The following is a 17,158-nucleotide window of genomic DNA, read 5'->3' on the forward strand; positions in this document are numbered from 1 at the left end:
TGGTTGGGTGCCTAGAGCCCCACCTCCCCACGTTCTTGGGCATCTGGGTGAGGAGGCTATGGAACTTGGGGAGGAGGGCTATGGAACAGGGGCTGCAGGGGCTGTGCTCCTGCTGCCTTTCCTGCAGCTCAATCATACGCCAGAGCATCCTCCGGTAGCCTCAGCATTGCATCCTGCTTCCTCTCATCACACTCCCGCCACCTCTCCTCTTGCTCCTGTCACCTCTCCTCTCGCGTGTCCCTCCTGTCCTCCCGTTCATTTTGTGCTTTCCTAGACTGTGACATTGCTTGCCTTCATGCATTTTGCTGAGCTCTTTCAGTGCGGGAGGACTGCTTGAGCTCAGAACAATTCATCACGAGCGGTTTTTTTTTCACCTTCTTATCTACGGTAGCTGCTGGGATGGAGATGATAGGGGGAGCGTTGAAACATTTGCAGCTGCAGGAGGGGAAAAAAGGGAGAGTAGTATTTTAAAAAGACGCATTTTAGAGAACAATGGGTAGACTCTTTCACGGTGAACCAAGCTCTTAACATTACATAGTACATGTGCTTTCGGTACAAGGTCGCATTTTGCCTCTTATATCGAGGGCCTGCGAGTTTGGTGTGAGAGATCACACACGCAGGGCCAGGCAACAGAATTCGGCTTGCAGGCAGACATGGTAAGCCACAGTCTTTTGGCTTCTTTAACCTTCATAACATGTGGGAATGGTTTCAAACAGCAGCGCCCTCATTTCCCATACCAAGCACCCGTTGGGTTGGCCATTTAAAAGGAGGGGCTGCGATTTTTGGGTTCACGTGCAGCAGAAACGCAACTGAACTACCCCCACACACCCAATTCTCTGGGATGATCGTTTCACCCCTCCCCCACACGTGGCTAACAGCGGGGATGATTTCTTGTCAGCCACAGGCAAACAGCCCAGCAGGAACGGCCATCTCTGAATATCCCCTTAATAAAATTCCCCTATTTCAACCCCACCTCCCGCATTCTTGGGGATCTGGGTGAGGAGGCTATGGAACTTGGGGAGGAGGGTGGTTGGTTACACAGGGGCTGCAGTGGTGCCTTTCCTGCACCTCAATCATATGCTGGAGCATATCCGTTTGATCCTCCAGTAGCCTCAGCATTGCATCCTGCCTCCTCTCATCATGTTGACGCCACTTTCCTCTTGATCCCGCCACCTGTCCTCTCACGCTTCCCTCCTGTCCTCGCATTCATTTTGTGCTTTTCTGGACTCTGCCATTGTCTGCTTCCACACATTCTGCAGGGCTCTTTCAGTTTGGGTAGACTGCATGAGCTCAGAGAACATTACAACATGAGAGTGGGGGGGTTTTTTCACCTTCTTATCTGCGCTAGCCTCTGGGATGGAGATGCTAGTGGCAGCGTTGAAACATTTGCAGCTGTGGGAGGAAAAAAAAAGGGAGAGTAAAACTGAAAAAGACACATTGGCCATTTAAAAGGAGGGGCTGATGTTTCCGGGTTCATGTGCAGCAGAAACCCAACTAAACCACCCCCACACACCCAATTCTCTGGGATGATTGCTCTACCCCTCCCCGCACTGCGTGGCTAATAGCAGGGATGATTTCTTTTCAGCCACAGGCAAACAGCCCAGCAGGAACACCCATCTCTGAATGTCCCCTTAATAAAATTCCCCTATTTCAACCAGGTGACCATGAATGATATCACTCTCCTGAGGATAACACAGAGAGATAAAGAACGGATGATGCTTGAATGCCAGCAAATGTCGGGACCACACGCTGCCATGCTTTGTTTTGCAATGACAACTGGCCTGCGCGGTAAAGTGTCCTACCATGGAGGACGCAATAATGCTGCCCTCCCCAGAAACCTTTTGCAAAGGCTTTGGGAGTACCTGCAAAACAGCTTCATTGAGATGTCCCTGGAGGATTTCCACTCCATCCCCAGGCACGTTAACAGACTTTTCCAGTAGCTGTACTGACCACGAATACATCCCAAATCTTCAGGGCAAATTAATCATTTAAACAAGCTTGCTTTTAACCTGTGTATTATATTTACAAAGGTACACTCACCAGAGGTTCCTTCTCCGCCTTCAAGGTCCGGGAACCCATCTTGGGAGGGTTGGGAGGGTATTGGCTCCAGGGTGATAAACAGTTCCTGGCTGTCAGGGAGAACAGTTTCTCCACTTGCCTGGTGTGCGCTATCTTCAACCTCCCCCTCTTCATCATCTTCCTTGTCCCCAAAATCCTCATCCCTGTTGTGTGAGACTCCCTTGCAGGAGTCCACGTACAGGTGTGGGGTAGTTGTAGGGGCACCTCCTAGAATTGCGTGCAGCTCATCATAGAAGCTGCATGTCTGGGGCTCTGACCCTGAGCGGGGGTTTGCCTCTTGGGTTTTTTGGTAGGCTTGCCTGAGCTCCTTAAGTTTCACACAGCACTGCTGCAGATCTCTGTGATAGCCTCAGTCATTCATGCCCTTGGAGATTTTTTCAAATATTTTGGCGTTTCATCTTTTGGAACGGAGTTCTGATAACACGGATTCGTCTCCCCAGACAGCAATCTGATCCAGTACCTGCCATTCGGTTCATGCTGGAGCACTTTTGCGATTCTGGGACTCCATGGTCACCTCTGCTGATGAGATCTGCACAGTCACCTGTGCTGATCAGCTTGCCACGCTGGCCACACAGGAAATGAAATTCAAAAGTTTGTGGGGCTTTTTCTGTCTACCTGGCCAGTGCATCCAAGTTGAGAGTGCTGTCCAGAGCAGTCACAATGGAGCACTGTGGGATAGCTCCCGGAGGCCAATACCATCGGATTGCATCCACACAAATCCAAATTTAGCCCAGCAGTGTTGATTTCAGCGCTAATCCCCTCATCGGGGAGGAGTACGGAAATCAATTTTAAGTGCCCATTAAGTCGACAAAAATGGCTTCGTTGTGTAGCCAGGTGCAGGGTTAAATCAATCTAACGCTATTAAATTCGACCTAAACTCGTAGTGTAGACCAGGGCTAAGACTAAAACTTGTGAAACACACATGATAGCTCTGGGGTTGCCTCTAAGCTATCAGCTGGTTTGGGTGGATGGAAGAACACAAAGCAACGTTTCTATCCAGCTCTCCTTTTGAGCCTGAGAAATTTGTCTCAGACATTTAAGAAGAACAAGAAGATGTGAGGAATGTGTCTTTTTAGGCTGCAACTTTAGTAATTCATCTGGGAATTATCAGCAATAACTCATTCAGTGCAGGTTATCATTCCTTTCTCACTCATTTCCACCTATCTGGGGAGGGCTGCCATCAGCCCCCACCCCTCCAACCTTGATTGCAGCCATTGCTGGGACTCCACCACTTTTCCCTCATGTGAGAGTTAAGAGGCTGGGAAAAGGGAGTTGTCTCCTTACTGTAACAGACATTAGGAGCCCCAACCCTGTTCCCCAACTTCTTTAGGAGATGCCTTCCCCTAAGTCCACTTCCAACTTCAGTTAATCAGAGAACCAGACTCCCTATGGAATAATTACCTTCACTGGATACCTGCTACCAACTACATCGCAACAACTTTAACCTTACTTCTTGGCTGACCCAATCAGGTCCTGAAGGTGTGTGGAAGGTGAAAAATCCCACACTATTCCAGTGAATCTGATAAGGGAAAAATTCCTTCCCAGTCCTGAATAAAGCAACTAGAACAGTGTCCACAACAAACCACAAAAACCCACTTCTACACTTGTCCAATGGGTGGGGCCTACTGATCCATGAGAGAGGGTTCTGTCTGGCAGGACAGAGCATATATACCTTTTCCCTGCTCTGCAGGAGGCCTGTGGCTTACCTTACCCCCTCTGGCCAGCCCTAGCTTAGGTAAAATGCCTCCCTCCCCCTCCCCACCTCAGTTTGAAGGAGGGGAGCAACCCTAAAGGAGCCACACCCTTTTCTTCCCACTTGTCCAGACAAAGTGCCCTGTTACCTAATGAAAAACAATTCTGTATACGGATTCCTTACTGAGAGATAAACATCATGTATATAGTTGTTGTGTTTTCATGCATATGTCTGTGTTGATTTACATGCCACTTCTAATTCAATGAAAAATTCACTGATACAATTTTTTTCCTTTCTGTGTGAGGAGCAAACTACACAGGAACCCTGCCACACAAAATAAATTATGCACTTTGTCCATATCTGCTACATAAAATACTTCTGAGATAAAAGTCTTAAAGTATACTAGGCTTTTGCATATATTTTATAAAAATAATATGTACTTATTTTATTTATTAAGGAAGCAATTTTTTGTCTCATATGGGAAGGCAAAATGCTGTTGGTAAGTACAATATTGTGTTAATATTGTAAGTGTATTAGAAATTAGTAAGACTGTATTAAAGCTTCCATGGTCTTAGTATATCAACCCAATATCATTTCATTTTCTAATCTACAAATAAATTCAATCATTTGATACCTGCTGGCAGATTCTTCTTTAAATTATATGGACGCTTTTCAAATTAATTGCACCTCTGTAAGAGAGAGAGGAGTATTTTTATACTATTAATCTTAACCTATGACCATAGATTGAAATAAATGGTTGAAAGAATCTGGTTATAAGAGTTAATTTTAGGCAGATGTAGTTCAGACTGAACACTTGGTATGGCGGTTTGATGAACATAGGTAAAGTAAAATGAGTAATTATGATTAACTGGCTTAAGTTTATAGTTCTCAAAACATCAGGCCACAGTGGGATTGTTCCTTAGTGTGTTATGAATAAATATATAGAAAGATATTTTATTTCTATATCTCAAATATAAATTTTAAGAATTCAATTTTAAAACATTGGCACCTAAATTTGCACCTGGAAAATATTTTCAGGAGCAGGTAATTGCCAGTGCAAATTGGTATTTGTGCATTCAAGTGACTATTTAGACCAGGGGTGGGCAAACTTTTCGGCCCGAGGGCCACATCGGGGTTGCAAAATGGTATGGAGGGCCGGGTAGGGAAGGCTGTGCCTATGCAAACAGCCTGGCTCCCGCCTCCTCCCAATTCTCACCCCCTGACTGCCCCCCTCAGAACTCCCGACCCATCCAACCCCTCTGCTACTTGTTCCCTGACCGCCCCCTCCTGAGACCTCCCCCCCCCCCGGGACCCAACTCCCTATCCAACCCTTCCTGCTCCCTGTACCCTGACTGCCCTGCCCCCTTTCCACACCCCCGCCCCCTGACAGGCCCCCTGGGACCCCTGACCCATCCAACCCACCCTCCCACTCCTTGTCCCAACTGACCCCACCCCCTATGCAACTGCTCCCTGTCTCCTGACCACCACCACCACCACCACCCCCAAACCTCCGCCCCATCCAACTGCCCCCTTTCCCCTGACTGCCCCCCAGGACCTTCTGCCCCTTATCCAACCCTCTCTGCCCTCTTACCAGGCCGCTCAGAGCGGCAGGACAAGCTTATTGGAAAGCTTGGGAGGTGGATGAGCGCAAGCCGCGCTGCCCATGCAGCGGTGTGGCTGCAGGGAAGGGGGGACAGTGGGGGAGAGGCCAGGGGCTAGCCTCCCCAGCCGGGAGCTCAGGGGCCGGGCAGGACGGTTCCACGGGCCATAGTGTGCCCGCCTCTGATGTCGACATACAACCGTGAGCTTTGTGCAATTATGGATGTTCACATACATTTTACAAGTGAAATTTAGTCACTGATATTAAGAATTAGCCAGAAAATACTTATTTTGATTTTTAAAAATTGAAATATAATTCTTTATACATGAAGAGGAATTCTTCTTACCTTTTGGTACTGCTACACCGAGCATAATGGTTGGAGGGTTTTTTGTTTTTGCTTTTTTAAATAAGCCTCTTGGCTTTACCTTTTCACTTAAGAGACAATTTTATATAGTTATACAGAGTGGTTTTGGTTTTGATTTTATTTCAGTTATGGACCTCAATGTATCAGAGACCCAACTTTGCATCAGTGTAGAGGCTTGCACAATTCGTCTACCGCCACCCCAGGTACAGAACAGTTCTAATTTCTATGGCTAATTTTGTTCATCCTACTTGCACTTTTTTATTGGCTGTATTTTATCTGGGCTGCTTTATTTGAAAAGAACATGGGGAAGCAAGATGTTTACTCCCAATTGCCATTGGACATGCACTATGTTAGTTGCTTAGCCTCATCTTGTACTAAATATATATACCATATATTATTGGATAGGGTTGTACTCATGGGAGTCTGACAGTCATTCCAATCAGAATGTCAGAGCTGTGAGATTTCCCTATAGTTACTGTTTGAAGAGAATTCCAGAGAAAATAATAAGAGCATGGGAAAAGGGAAGCACATGCTGGTAGCACTATTTCCCCAAGAAGAAAAGGAGAACTTGTGGCACCTTAGAGACTAACCAATTTATTTGAGCATAAGCTTTCGTGAGCTACAGCTCACGTCATCGGATGCATACTGTGGAAAATACAGAAGATGTTTGTTTTTATACACACAAATCATGAAAAAATTTTCTTTATTTTAATTCTTTATTTTCATTAAACAATCTTCTGTATTTTCCACAGTATGCATCCGATGAAGTGAGCTGTAGCTCACGAAAGCTTATGCTCAAATAAATTGGTTAGTCTCTAAGGTGCCACAAGTACGCCTTTTCTTTTTGTGAATACAGACTAACACAGCTGTTACTCTGAAACCTATTTCCCCATGGATAGTAGATTTTTCACATGAAACATACATCCATTTGGGACTGCCGGGCAAAGATGTTACAGAACAGTCCTCCTCTGGAGAAGATGATATATTAGTAGCAATAGAGGCAGATGAAACCGTTGAGATTTAAGCACTGTATCATCCATAAACACCCAAAACCCTGTTTGACACCAGGGTCTCTGACCCCTTTCTTGTAGTCTCCACATAATAGAAGGATGTCTACACACAGTGCATGATGATTACAATGGATGGACGTCTTTATGCCACTAGGTCACCTTATGCCATAATGACAGGTTTCAGAGTAACAGCCGTGTTAGTCTGTATTCGCAAAAAGAAAAGGAGTACTTGTGTCACCTTAGAGACTAACCAATTTATTTGAGCATAAGCTTTCGTGAGCTACAGCTCACTTCATCGGATGCATACTGTGGAAAGTTTAGAAGATCTTATTATATACACACAAAGCATGAAAAAATACCTCCTCCCACCCCACTCTCCTGCTGGTAATAGCTTATCTAAAGTGATCACTTGCGCTATATTGATGACATCTTCATCATCTGGACCCATGGAAAAGAAGCTCTTGAGGAATTCCACCATGATTCAACAATTTCCATCCCACCATCAACCTCAGCCTGGTCCAGTCCACACAAGAGATCCACTTCCTGGACACTACAGTGCTAATAAACGATGGTCACATAAACACCACCCTATACCGGAAACCTACTGACTGCTATTCCTACCTACATGCCTCCAGCTTTCACCCTGACCACAACCACACAATCCATCATCTACAGACAAGCTCTGCGATATAACCGCATGTGCTCCAACCCCTCAGATAGAGACAGACACCTACAAGATTTCTATCAAGCATTCTTACAACTACAATACCCACCTGCGTAAGTGAAGAAACAGATTGATAGAGCCAGAAGAGTTCCCAGAAGTCACCTACTACAGGACAGGCCCAACAAAGAAAATAACAGAACGCCACTAGCCGTCACCTTCAGCCCCCAACTAAAACCCCTCCAACGCATTATTAAGGATCTACAACCTATCCTGAAGGATGACCCAACACTCTCACAAATCTTGGGAGACAGGCCAGTCCTTGCCTACAGACAGCCCCCCAACCTGAAGCAAATACTCACCAGCAACCACATACCACACAACAGAACCACTAACCCAGGAACCTCTCCTTGCAACAAAGCCCGTTGCCATCTGTGCCCACATATCTATTCAGGGGACACCATCACAGGGCCTAATAACATCAGCCACACTATCAGAGGCTCGTTCACCTACACATCCACCAATGTGATATATGCCATCATGTGCCAGCAATGCCCCTCTGCCATGTACATTGGTCAAACTGGACAGTCTCTACGTAAAAGAGTAAATGGATACAAATCAGATGTCAAGAATTCTAACATTCATAAACCAGTCGGAGAACACTTCAATCTCTCTGTTCACGCGATTACAGACATGAAAGTCGCTATTTTACAACAAAAAAACTTCAAATCCAGACTGCAGCGAGAAACTGCTGAATTGGAATTCATTTGCAAATTGGATACAATTAACTTAGGCTTGAATAGAGACTGGGAGTGGCTTAGTCATTATGCAAGGTAGCCTATTTCCCCTCGTTTTTTCCTACCCTCCCCCGCCCCCCCAGACGTTCTTGTTAAACCCTGGATTTGTGCTGGAAATGGCCCACCTTGATTATCATACACAATGTAAGGAGAGTGGTCACTTTGGATAAGCTATTACCAGCAGGAGAGTGAGTTTTGGGGTGGGGGGGTGAGAAAACCTGGATTTGTGCTGGAAATGGCCCAACTTGATTATCATAAACATTGTAAGGAGAGTGATCACTTTAGATAAGCTATTACCAGCAGGAGAGTGGGGTGGGAGGAGGTATTTTTTCATGCTTTGTGTGTATATAATAAGATCTTCTAAACTTTCCACAGCATGCATTTGATGAAGTGAGCTGTAGCTCACGAAAGCTTATGCTCAAATAAATTGGTTAGTCTCTAAGGTGCCACAAGTACTCATTTTCTTTATACCATAATATTCTCCAGCGTTACCCAAGAGATAATCCTTCCTTCCCTTTCATCCTATAATAGCTTAGAGCAGGGGTGGGCAAACTTTTTGGCCTGAGGGCGACATCTGGGTGGGGAAATTTCTTGCAGGGTTGGGGTGCGGAGGCAGAGTGTGCGGTGTGGGAGGCGGTGCGGTGTGCAGGAAGGGGCTCAGGGCAAGGGTTTGGGGCAGAGGAGGGGTGTGGGGTGTATGAGGGGCATCATTGAAGGGGTTTGGGGTGCAGGAGGGGTGTGGGATGCAGCAGGGGGCTCAGGGCAGGGAGTTGGGGTGCAGGAGGGGTTCAGGCTCCGGCCCGGTGCTGCTTACCTAGAGCGCTCCAGGGTGGCAGCGGCACACACCGGGGCCAGGGCAGGCTCCCTGCCTGCCTGCCCCGGCCCTGCACCGCACCACTCCGGGAAGCGGCTGGCACCACATCCCTGCATGGCCGCTGGGGGTGCGAGGGGGTGCGCAGTGGGCTCCGTGTGTTTCCCTCGCCTGTGGGTACCTCCCCAAAGCTCCCATTGGCTGCGGTAACCCATTCCTGGCCAATGGGAGCTTTAGGGGAGGTACCCACAGGCAAGAGCAGCGTGCAGAGCTCTCTGCAGCCCCACCCCCAGGGGCTGCAGGGACGTGGTGTGGCCGCTTCCCGGTGCCACGCCACGGGGGTGGCAATCCCGCGGATCGGATCCAAAGCCCTGAGGGATCGTAGTTTGCCCACCCCTGGCTTAGAATAACGTCTTATGTTCAAAACCATCTATCAACTTTTAGCCATCAGAGCTATCAAAGAAGTCCTATCTGCACAGCGCTTCTCTGAAACCTGTTCCATTTTCTTTGTGATACCCCCAAAAAAGTTGGGAGCAGTTTGGGTCATGCTGGATGTGAGCGTAGTTAGCAAATATATCAGGAAACCATACTTCAGTATTAAGACATTAGCATCCGTTCTGATAGCCGCCATGTCACCTTAACTGGTCTGGTACAATGAGTACTAAATTTCTGATTACTTCTTTGCTTACAAAAGCAAGCATTTTCAATCCATTTCTATCCTTTAGAATATCTTTTGGGTCTCAGGAGAAAGAAATTCCACCGTTTCCGCTAGCTAGATAACATACTAATCAAAGACAACTTCAAGGTATCAGCCTTGAAAACGACATAGGCAGTTATGATGGAAATTAACATGATGTTTCATTTTCAGTAATCAATATTGTGGTCCATAATTTGCTAGAGTCTGAAGATAGACACAACAACTGAAAGGGCTTTTCTGTCACTGCGTGGGTGCAAACCATGACAAACAACAGTCTCAGAAAAGAATGTTTCTCCAGGTCTAAGAGTGTCTATGACTTTAGCTCCAGCATGTCTTCTCTCAGAATATCTGGGCATCTCTCTTGATTTTTAGAAGAGGCAAAGGCATAGCTTCTTGGTAGTCTTGCTGAGATCTTTTGCTACCCTGGTTATTATGCTGCAATACTGTCACTAGGTTGTCCAACATTAGAATATGTTGGTTTCTGAGTAGAACTTAAAAGTACTGCAGGGATAGTAAGGATGTTCTTAGTCTGAGGACATTTATTTTGTGCTTCAAGTCCTTCTGGATCCAGTATCCTTACATGTTAAAGTACCTCCAATATGATCCATCAGCCTTTAAGTCTTTTACGTCTTTAGCCAGTTCCTGAAAGTATAGGTTTTTAACGTTTGAAACAGACTCTGCCATGTGACAATGTGAATAAAATTCTAAAATTAGCAGTTCGCAATGGCTGATAAATGAATATTCATGTATAAGTTTTGGTAGTACATTTGAATGCATGTTAGATGTTTTGCATGTTCCTTTTTCATTTTGTATAAATGAAGCAATATTTGAAAATAACAAAACACTTTTTTTTTCTATTGAAAGCTGGAAGACTTTGACATTTCAGCAAACATCTTAGAAATATTTGACAACAATAAAAATACAGTCATTCAGAGACACTCCATTTTAAGTAATTGGTGCTATGTCTTGCCAAGGTAAAATTCTATTTAATTCCAACAAAAACAAACAGTTTACCAAATATCTGTGTTTCCAACTATGCTGTGGGTTATATCTAGCATTCTCTTTGCTTTACCCCTGTACAGCATGAAAATGGGTCAGATCATAAGTATTAGCCATGTAATTCCATCAGAGTCTCCTTTTCATTCATACAAAGACTTTCAGATGCACTGGAAGAATCTGGTAGGAAAGAACATGATTACATATGATTTTTTTCCCTTTTGTCTCTTTTTTGAATTTTTTTGTGTTAATCACATTGTTTATAATAACATTCCATCTATATGTGTATTTCATTTTTAGTATGGGTATATCCTTCCAGAGGATCATGGAGAGACAAAAGTATATTGCAGTGTTTACTTCAAACTGATAGGGGAACGGCTCTTTACGTATCCTTTATACATATTTTATTTTGTGTTGGAACGTCTTCTCCTCTACTATGCTAGCCAAGATCCAAACTCTAATCCAAATTGAGCGCCAAATTCACTGCAGTTGTAATTCCATTGAAGTGAATGAGGCTATGTCATCAGAAAATATGGTCCAAAATATTTAATTCAGTTCTTCTGTAGTATTAATGAATGATGTCAAATCTGGTCTTCTCTATTTTGCTGGAAATGTTTCTTAAAGGACCCTGAGATATGAATTGGGAACTCTTGTAGGGGCTGGGATGCCAAATCTTTGAGAGAATAATTTTTCTTCAGCCTGTTTGTTCGGTCATATGCGTTAAATAGGCTTTAACAACAAAAACAAAAAAAAGCCAACCAAATAAAAATTTAAGTTTTAGGAAATCTTAATCTGAATAAAATTACTTCACCACACAGGCCCTGATCCTGTTAACATTTACTCTCATGCTTAGAGTTCAGGACATTTTAAGTGTTTTCACAATTGAAACCTAAGTCTGGTTTCACTTCCATAATATCTGTGAAGTTACCTGTTCCTCACAATCATCAAGAGTCTTCCAGGAAAAACAGTCTAGGTGACCTATGACTTTATAATCTTAAAAACAAGCAGAAAAACCCCCTTTTTATAAAAATAAATCTTTTCAGGCCTCCTTGTTATGGAAACAAGAAATGGCACTAACAGAATGTTTTTCTTTGCAGGTCACCCTTTACTAGGGGCATTATCAATTAGTTTAGGCCTCATTTTTCCTTTGCTTTACAATTTGTGCAATCCACTGAGGAATATGCTCCATATTCTAGCTTTATTTTTTTAAATCCACCCCTGCATCATTGAAATACTGAAAAAATAATAGCTTTGCTAATACTTGTTTCAGACATTTTATGTTGCTGCTGAAATGACTGCCAGTAGAGGGTGTTCACATTAATTAGGAAACTCTGATTTCAGAACCATGCTCACAAAGAAAGAACTCAGACTAAAAACCAAAATTCATATTGAGTTGTGCTTTGGAATGAGAAAATAATTAAAATATCCAGAGAAGGAAATGAAGAAAATCAGGAGGATGTTACAAATAAAGCACTAGTTTCTATCACTTTTACTTCTGTTGAATAATACCTTATTTTGCAGGATATTCCATTAATTTCAATGTGTCGGCTCAAGCAATAAAGTACTTCTCAATGGGAATGAAAATGGCTTAATTTAGCCTAATAAGAGTAAAACTTTCAAATCTCTAAAACCATTAAAACTACTAAAATGTTGGTCCCTTTAAAAATAGTAAAGCTGCTTTTTTTTTAATTCTTTTGAAGAAATGTTAGTGTGCATTTAAGCTTTTACTCAAGAAAAGGATAAACAGTTTCATTATACAAAATGCTAAAAGCCATCTTACATAACCCTTAACACTTATTCAGGTACCCTTTAAGTTGCATAAGAAGCCAACCAGTCCAATATTTTACTAGAGTAGATTTAGAAGGCGTGTTAAACTCTTTTCTTTCTGACCTAAAGTCTAAACTTCCTCATCTATGTGGATTTCCAGTAAAAATGACAAGTAAAGCAGTGTATGCCACAAAGGAACTAATGAAACATCCCATGCATGTAAGAAGTTTTATGTTTATATTAATATGTATATTATTGGGCACAGTGTTGTTCATGATAATACCAGCTCTTTCCCATGTGAATTTTCAGAACGCTGCAAGAGTATAAAAGTATTTCTCACCATGAATAACTGTTAATACTTGTGTTTTTCTAGTTAAATGGGTAGCCTAACATATTACTGTTCATATCATAACTGTATAAGAAGATATGGAAGTGATATGTTGCCAAATTACCAGTTCTGTTGGAATCTAAGGTTTCCTTTTCCTGAATTTTTTATCTTAACTCTGCCACCATAAATATCACAACAATATTTTTTTCCTTGTTTTGAAAAAGAAAATTAGAGAAAATAAGTAGTCTAGACTTATTATTGCAAGCATTTAAATGGTTTGAGTCAGGCTGAAGTTCACACTTCAGAGGTGAAGAGGATGGGAAGGAGCAAAATTTACAACTCTTTTAGAATAATGGGCTATATGAAATACTATTTTCAGCCTTTTCTGAGCAGTAGCACACGTGCTGATTATCTTGTCAGTGAAAGAAGGAAAAACTTAATTTTTTAAAAACAAAGAGTAGAATTTGAAGAATGCAGTAGAAATTGCAGAGTTTTGAAAATGTTAAGAACTGCTGTCTGAGTGAGGCTCCTGTTTCTCTCTTTCCAGTAGCTGCAGCCCCTAATGGAGAAAGTTAGGATGACTCCTCCTTATTTCCCACAGTTTTCACAGGCATCCAGGCATTTCTTTGTTATGAAAAGTCTAGATGTCTGTGTAAGTAACTAGAGACAAGGAGGACAGTCAGCCAGCTAGCTCTGTGTGGGCCACTAGAAATTGCTTTGCATTCCACAGTTTTAGAAGTACTACTCTAAAATGACGACTAAGGATTAGGTCTTCCCTGTCTGAGAAATGTGGCAATCCAAAAAGTGCCTCATCAACCAATTGTAGCTCATAAGCAGAGAATGGGGAAACTGGATCCAGTGCGTTTTGTCCCTCATCCCTCAAAACTGCAGAAATCTCTAAATACAAAAACCACACAATCAGAGTTCTGTGAGGTTTCGGGTGGTTTTTCAGCCTGGTGTGAGACAGAGGACATAGCCTTAGTATTACCGTCTGTGATAACTGTGCAATTAAGGAGAATGTCCTAATGGAAAATAATTGTAATCAGAGCAAAACTAATTTTGAACAATAGCAGCTACTCCTCATTTAAAGAGGGGGTTGATTGAACATATCTACTGATTAGGGAGTCAAAAGCATCTAGGTTTCCTATGGCACAATAGGAGCTCTGAGGAGCAACATAGAGAAGTTTGCTCTGTATGCAGATGCCATAATATCCTGAAGGGTGGAATTGGATCTCTCCCTATGGGCTCTAGACCCTTTTCCTCAAAGAGGATATTGTAGCAGAAACTCAGTGTGGCAAATCACACAGAATTTTCAAAGTAGTTTTTCCCTTTCAGTGGATGTTTTCCATGAGAGGGAATAAAATGATCCGATATAACAGATATGAAAGGGGCACATTACTGAAATGGTTTCTCCACTTGTATTTGTAACAGAAAAATTCCCCTGGTGTCTTTTATTGTTGCTATGTGATGTTAAAAGGTTGCTGGGTTCCATTTCAGTGGTGGGTGAAGTAATCACTGTATATAGCTTGTGGCATGCTTTTTTATTCTTGCTTGAAAGGATAAATATTGTGCAACATATTTGCCATTTTGACAATCAGATATTTGCATACATATTACTTTTCATTTATCAAGCTGAAAAAAATCTTTCCTTAAATGTCTTAATAGCAAGCATACAATGTTCTTAATTCTAGGTTGTTTTTAAAAAAATAGAATTATAAAATAACCAACACAAAAATGTGTACAGTGTATGTTGTATACAGGCTAAGTTATTGTAGCATTGTAAACTAACTCTCTTCATTCAGTTGAATCAGTTTGGCAACAGCTGTGTGTTTCAGGGAGTAAATGCCAAGCCTGCAAATCTGACCAGCAAACCGATATGGAAGGTATCTCTGACTCAGGCACCTCCAAGACGAGAGACTTTGCAGCAGAGGTCTTCACAATGCAGTTCAGGAATGAGCCACAAGATGGAGCTTTTGATCAATCAGCCGAAACAATGTACTCTCTCAAATCTCATTCCATGTCCAGAGAATGCTGTTGCTGAGGCCATGAATAAAACAGTGCATAGTAGACAGCAGCAGCAGACTCCAGGAGCATCAGGGGTACCAGTTCACTCAACTGAATCCTTAAGAATGTTTGAGAATTCATGTGTGGATTCTCAAAAGAACAATGCCACTAGAATTATACCTATTTTCAAAGGAAAGTTGTTGCAAATGGATGTAAAGGCCACAAGAGCCAATGAAGGAAAGAAAAAAGTGAGTGTTTTACGGCATTCTCCAAAAGTAGTTAGAGATGTCACTGTGTCTAAATTGACTGTATGCAACCTCAGTGTAAATCAGGTATACAAACCTGTCCAAACTGTGTCATTCAAAAATCCTACTAATGGCACTGATGCTCAGAGAATGACTGGGAAAGCAAGTGTAAAAAATGCTGGACCTATATGTGACCAGAAAAAAGAAACTGGTAAGCAGCTGACAAATTCGACTTTTTCTAATAGCCCATCTTCAGGTAGGAATTCAAGTAAAGGCAAACCTGAAAAGCTAAATTCTTCTTCATTATCTGCTAGTGACAAATCAGTGCTTCAGACATCAAATGCTAATCTAGGTTTGAAAAAACCTGCACTACTCAGTTCTACTACAAAAAAGGGGGGAAAGTTATCAAATCAAAACACCACAAAAATACTTGGGGAAAGTCACAGTTCAAAGAAGGTACAGATACAGATTTCTGAGTCAGACAAAGAAATTGCAAACACCAGCGTATCACAGCATCAAACAAAAACCCCAACTGAAGGAGCCGGGTTAAATATTCTCAGATTGGTTTTAAACAGTACAGTGCACAGAGCCAAAAGAGAACATCAACAATCATTAATACCACCAAAGGAGTATATCACCAAGACAACCAATCATCATTCACAAGTCAACTGTGAGCAGGTACAGTAAATAATTGGTTTCACCTATACTAGTTCTCACCAATTCTGTGTGTGTGTGTGTGTGTGTGTGCGCGTACGTGCACTCGCTGAGGTAATTAGACTATTCATTGCATTTGATGCTGTATCTTAGTTCTTCCAGATAGTATGTTTCTAATATTTGCGGTAATTTGTATTAAAGTCTTTAACCATTGCCTCCTGTTACAGTAAAAGACTGATTTGTTTTATCATCTGAGCTGTATGCCCTTGTAATTGTGACTTTCTGAAAGGAAGGGTAATTCCTTTAAATTTCGTTCCAGACTTTTATTTAATGGGACTAACAAAATTTATAAACAATAATATGCTTCCATTTTCTGTGTGTCAGTCTGTCTTCACACAAAGTTGTGTACCACAACCAGCTATTGGATGATATATCAGACCAGCTCAAGTATGTGATCGTATCACCTAGTAGCTGTAGACTACAAAATACGTAAGCCCAATGCTTTTACACAAGCTTGAAACTTTAGCAGGTTCAGTTGTTACAACACATTCATTGAAAACCTTTGCATGTATAATAGCTATTTAGATTACAAGTTAGTAGAAATTAGGGCTGTCCATTAATCGCAGTTAACTCATGAGATTAACTCAAAAAAATTAATCACGATCAATTGCAGTTTTAATCACACTGTTATACGATACCAATTGAAATGTATTAAATATTTCTGGATGCCTTTCTACATTTTCTAAGATATTGATTTCAATTGCAACACAGAATACAAATTGTACAGTGCTCACTTTATATTATTATTTTGATTACAAATATTTGCACTGTAAAAATGATAAACAAAAGAAATAGTATTTTTCAATTCACCTCATACAAGTACTGTAGTGCAATCTCTTTATCGTGAAAATGTAGTTTACACATGTAGATTTTTTTGATACATAACTGCATTCAAAAACAGAACAATGTAATACTTCAGAGCCTACAAGTCCATTCAGTCCTACTTCTTGTTCAGCCAATCGCTAAGACAAACAAGTTTGTTTACATTTACAGGAGATAATACTGCCCTCTTCTTATTTACAATGTCACCTGAAAGTGAAAACAGGCATTTGCATGGCACTTTTGCAGCTGGCATTGCAAGGTATTTACATGCCAGATATGCTAAACATTCGTATACCTCTTCATCCTTCTGCCACTATTCCAGAAGAAATGCTTCTTCGCTGACTACGCTGGTTTAAAAAAAAATGCATTAATTAAATTTATGACACAATTCTCCTTAAAGGAGTTCGTTTCCTGCTGTTTTACCTGTATTCTGCCATATATTTCATGTTGTAGCAGTCTCAGATGATGACCCAGCACATGTTGTCCATTTTAAGAACACTTTCTCTGCAGATTTGACAAAAAGCAAAGAAGGTACCAATGTGAAATTTCTTAAAGATAGCTATAGCACTC

The 17,158-nt window shown here is 42.0% G+C and overlaps 1 protein-coding gene across 1 annotated transcript in view; it reads left to right on the forward strand.

The window, feature by feature from the left end:
• The window catches only part of C2H18orf63 (chromosome 2 C18orf63 homolog), a 49,231-nt gene that overhangs the window by 24,682 nt on the left and 7,391 nt on the right, over nt 1-17,158 (forward strand). The window contains exons 6-12 of the mRNA XM_077809085.1: nt 4,230-4,271; nt 5,863-5,939; nt 10,577-10,686; nt 10,768-10,891; nt 11,009-11,094; nt 12,511-12,694; nt 14,606-15,730. Of these exons, the coding sequence (XP_077665211.1) occupies nt 4,230-4,271; nt 5,863-5,939; nt 10,577-10,686; nt 10,768-10,891; nt 11,009-11,094; nt 12,511-12,694; nt 14,606-15,730 (1,748 nt within the window). The remainder of the gene's footprint in view (nt 1-4,229; nt 4,272-5,862; nt 5,940-10,576; nt 10,687-10,767; nt 10,892-11,008; nt 11,095-12,510; nt 12,695-14,605; nt 15,731-17,158) is intronic.

This window comes from Eretmochelys imbricata, chromosome 2 (assembly GCF_965152235.1).
Source record: "Eretmochelys imbricata isolate rEreImb1 chromosome 2, rEreImb1.hap1, whole genome shotgun sequence".
Classification (NCBI taxonomy): Eukaryota; Metazoa; Chordata; order Testudines; family Cheloniidae; genus Eretmochelys; species Eretmochelys imbricata.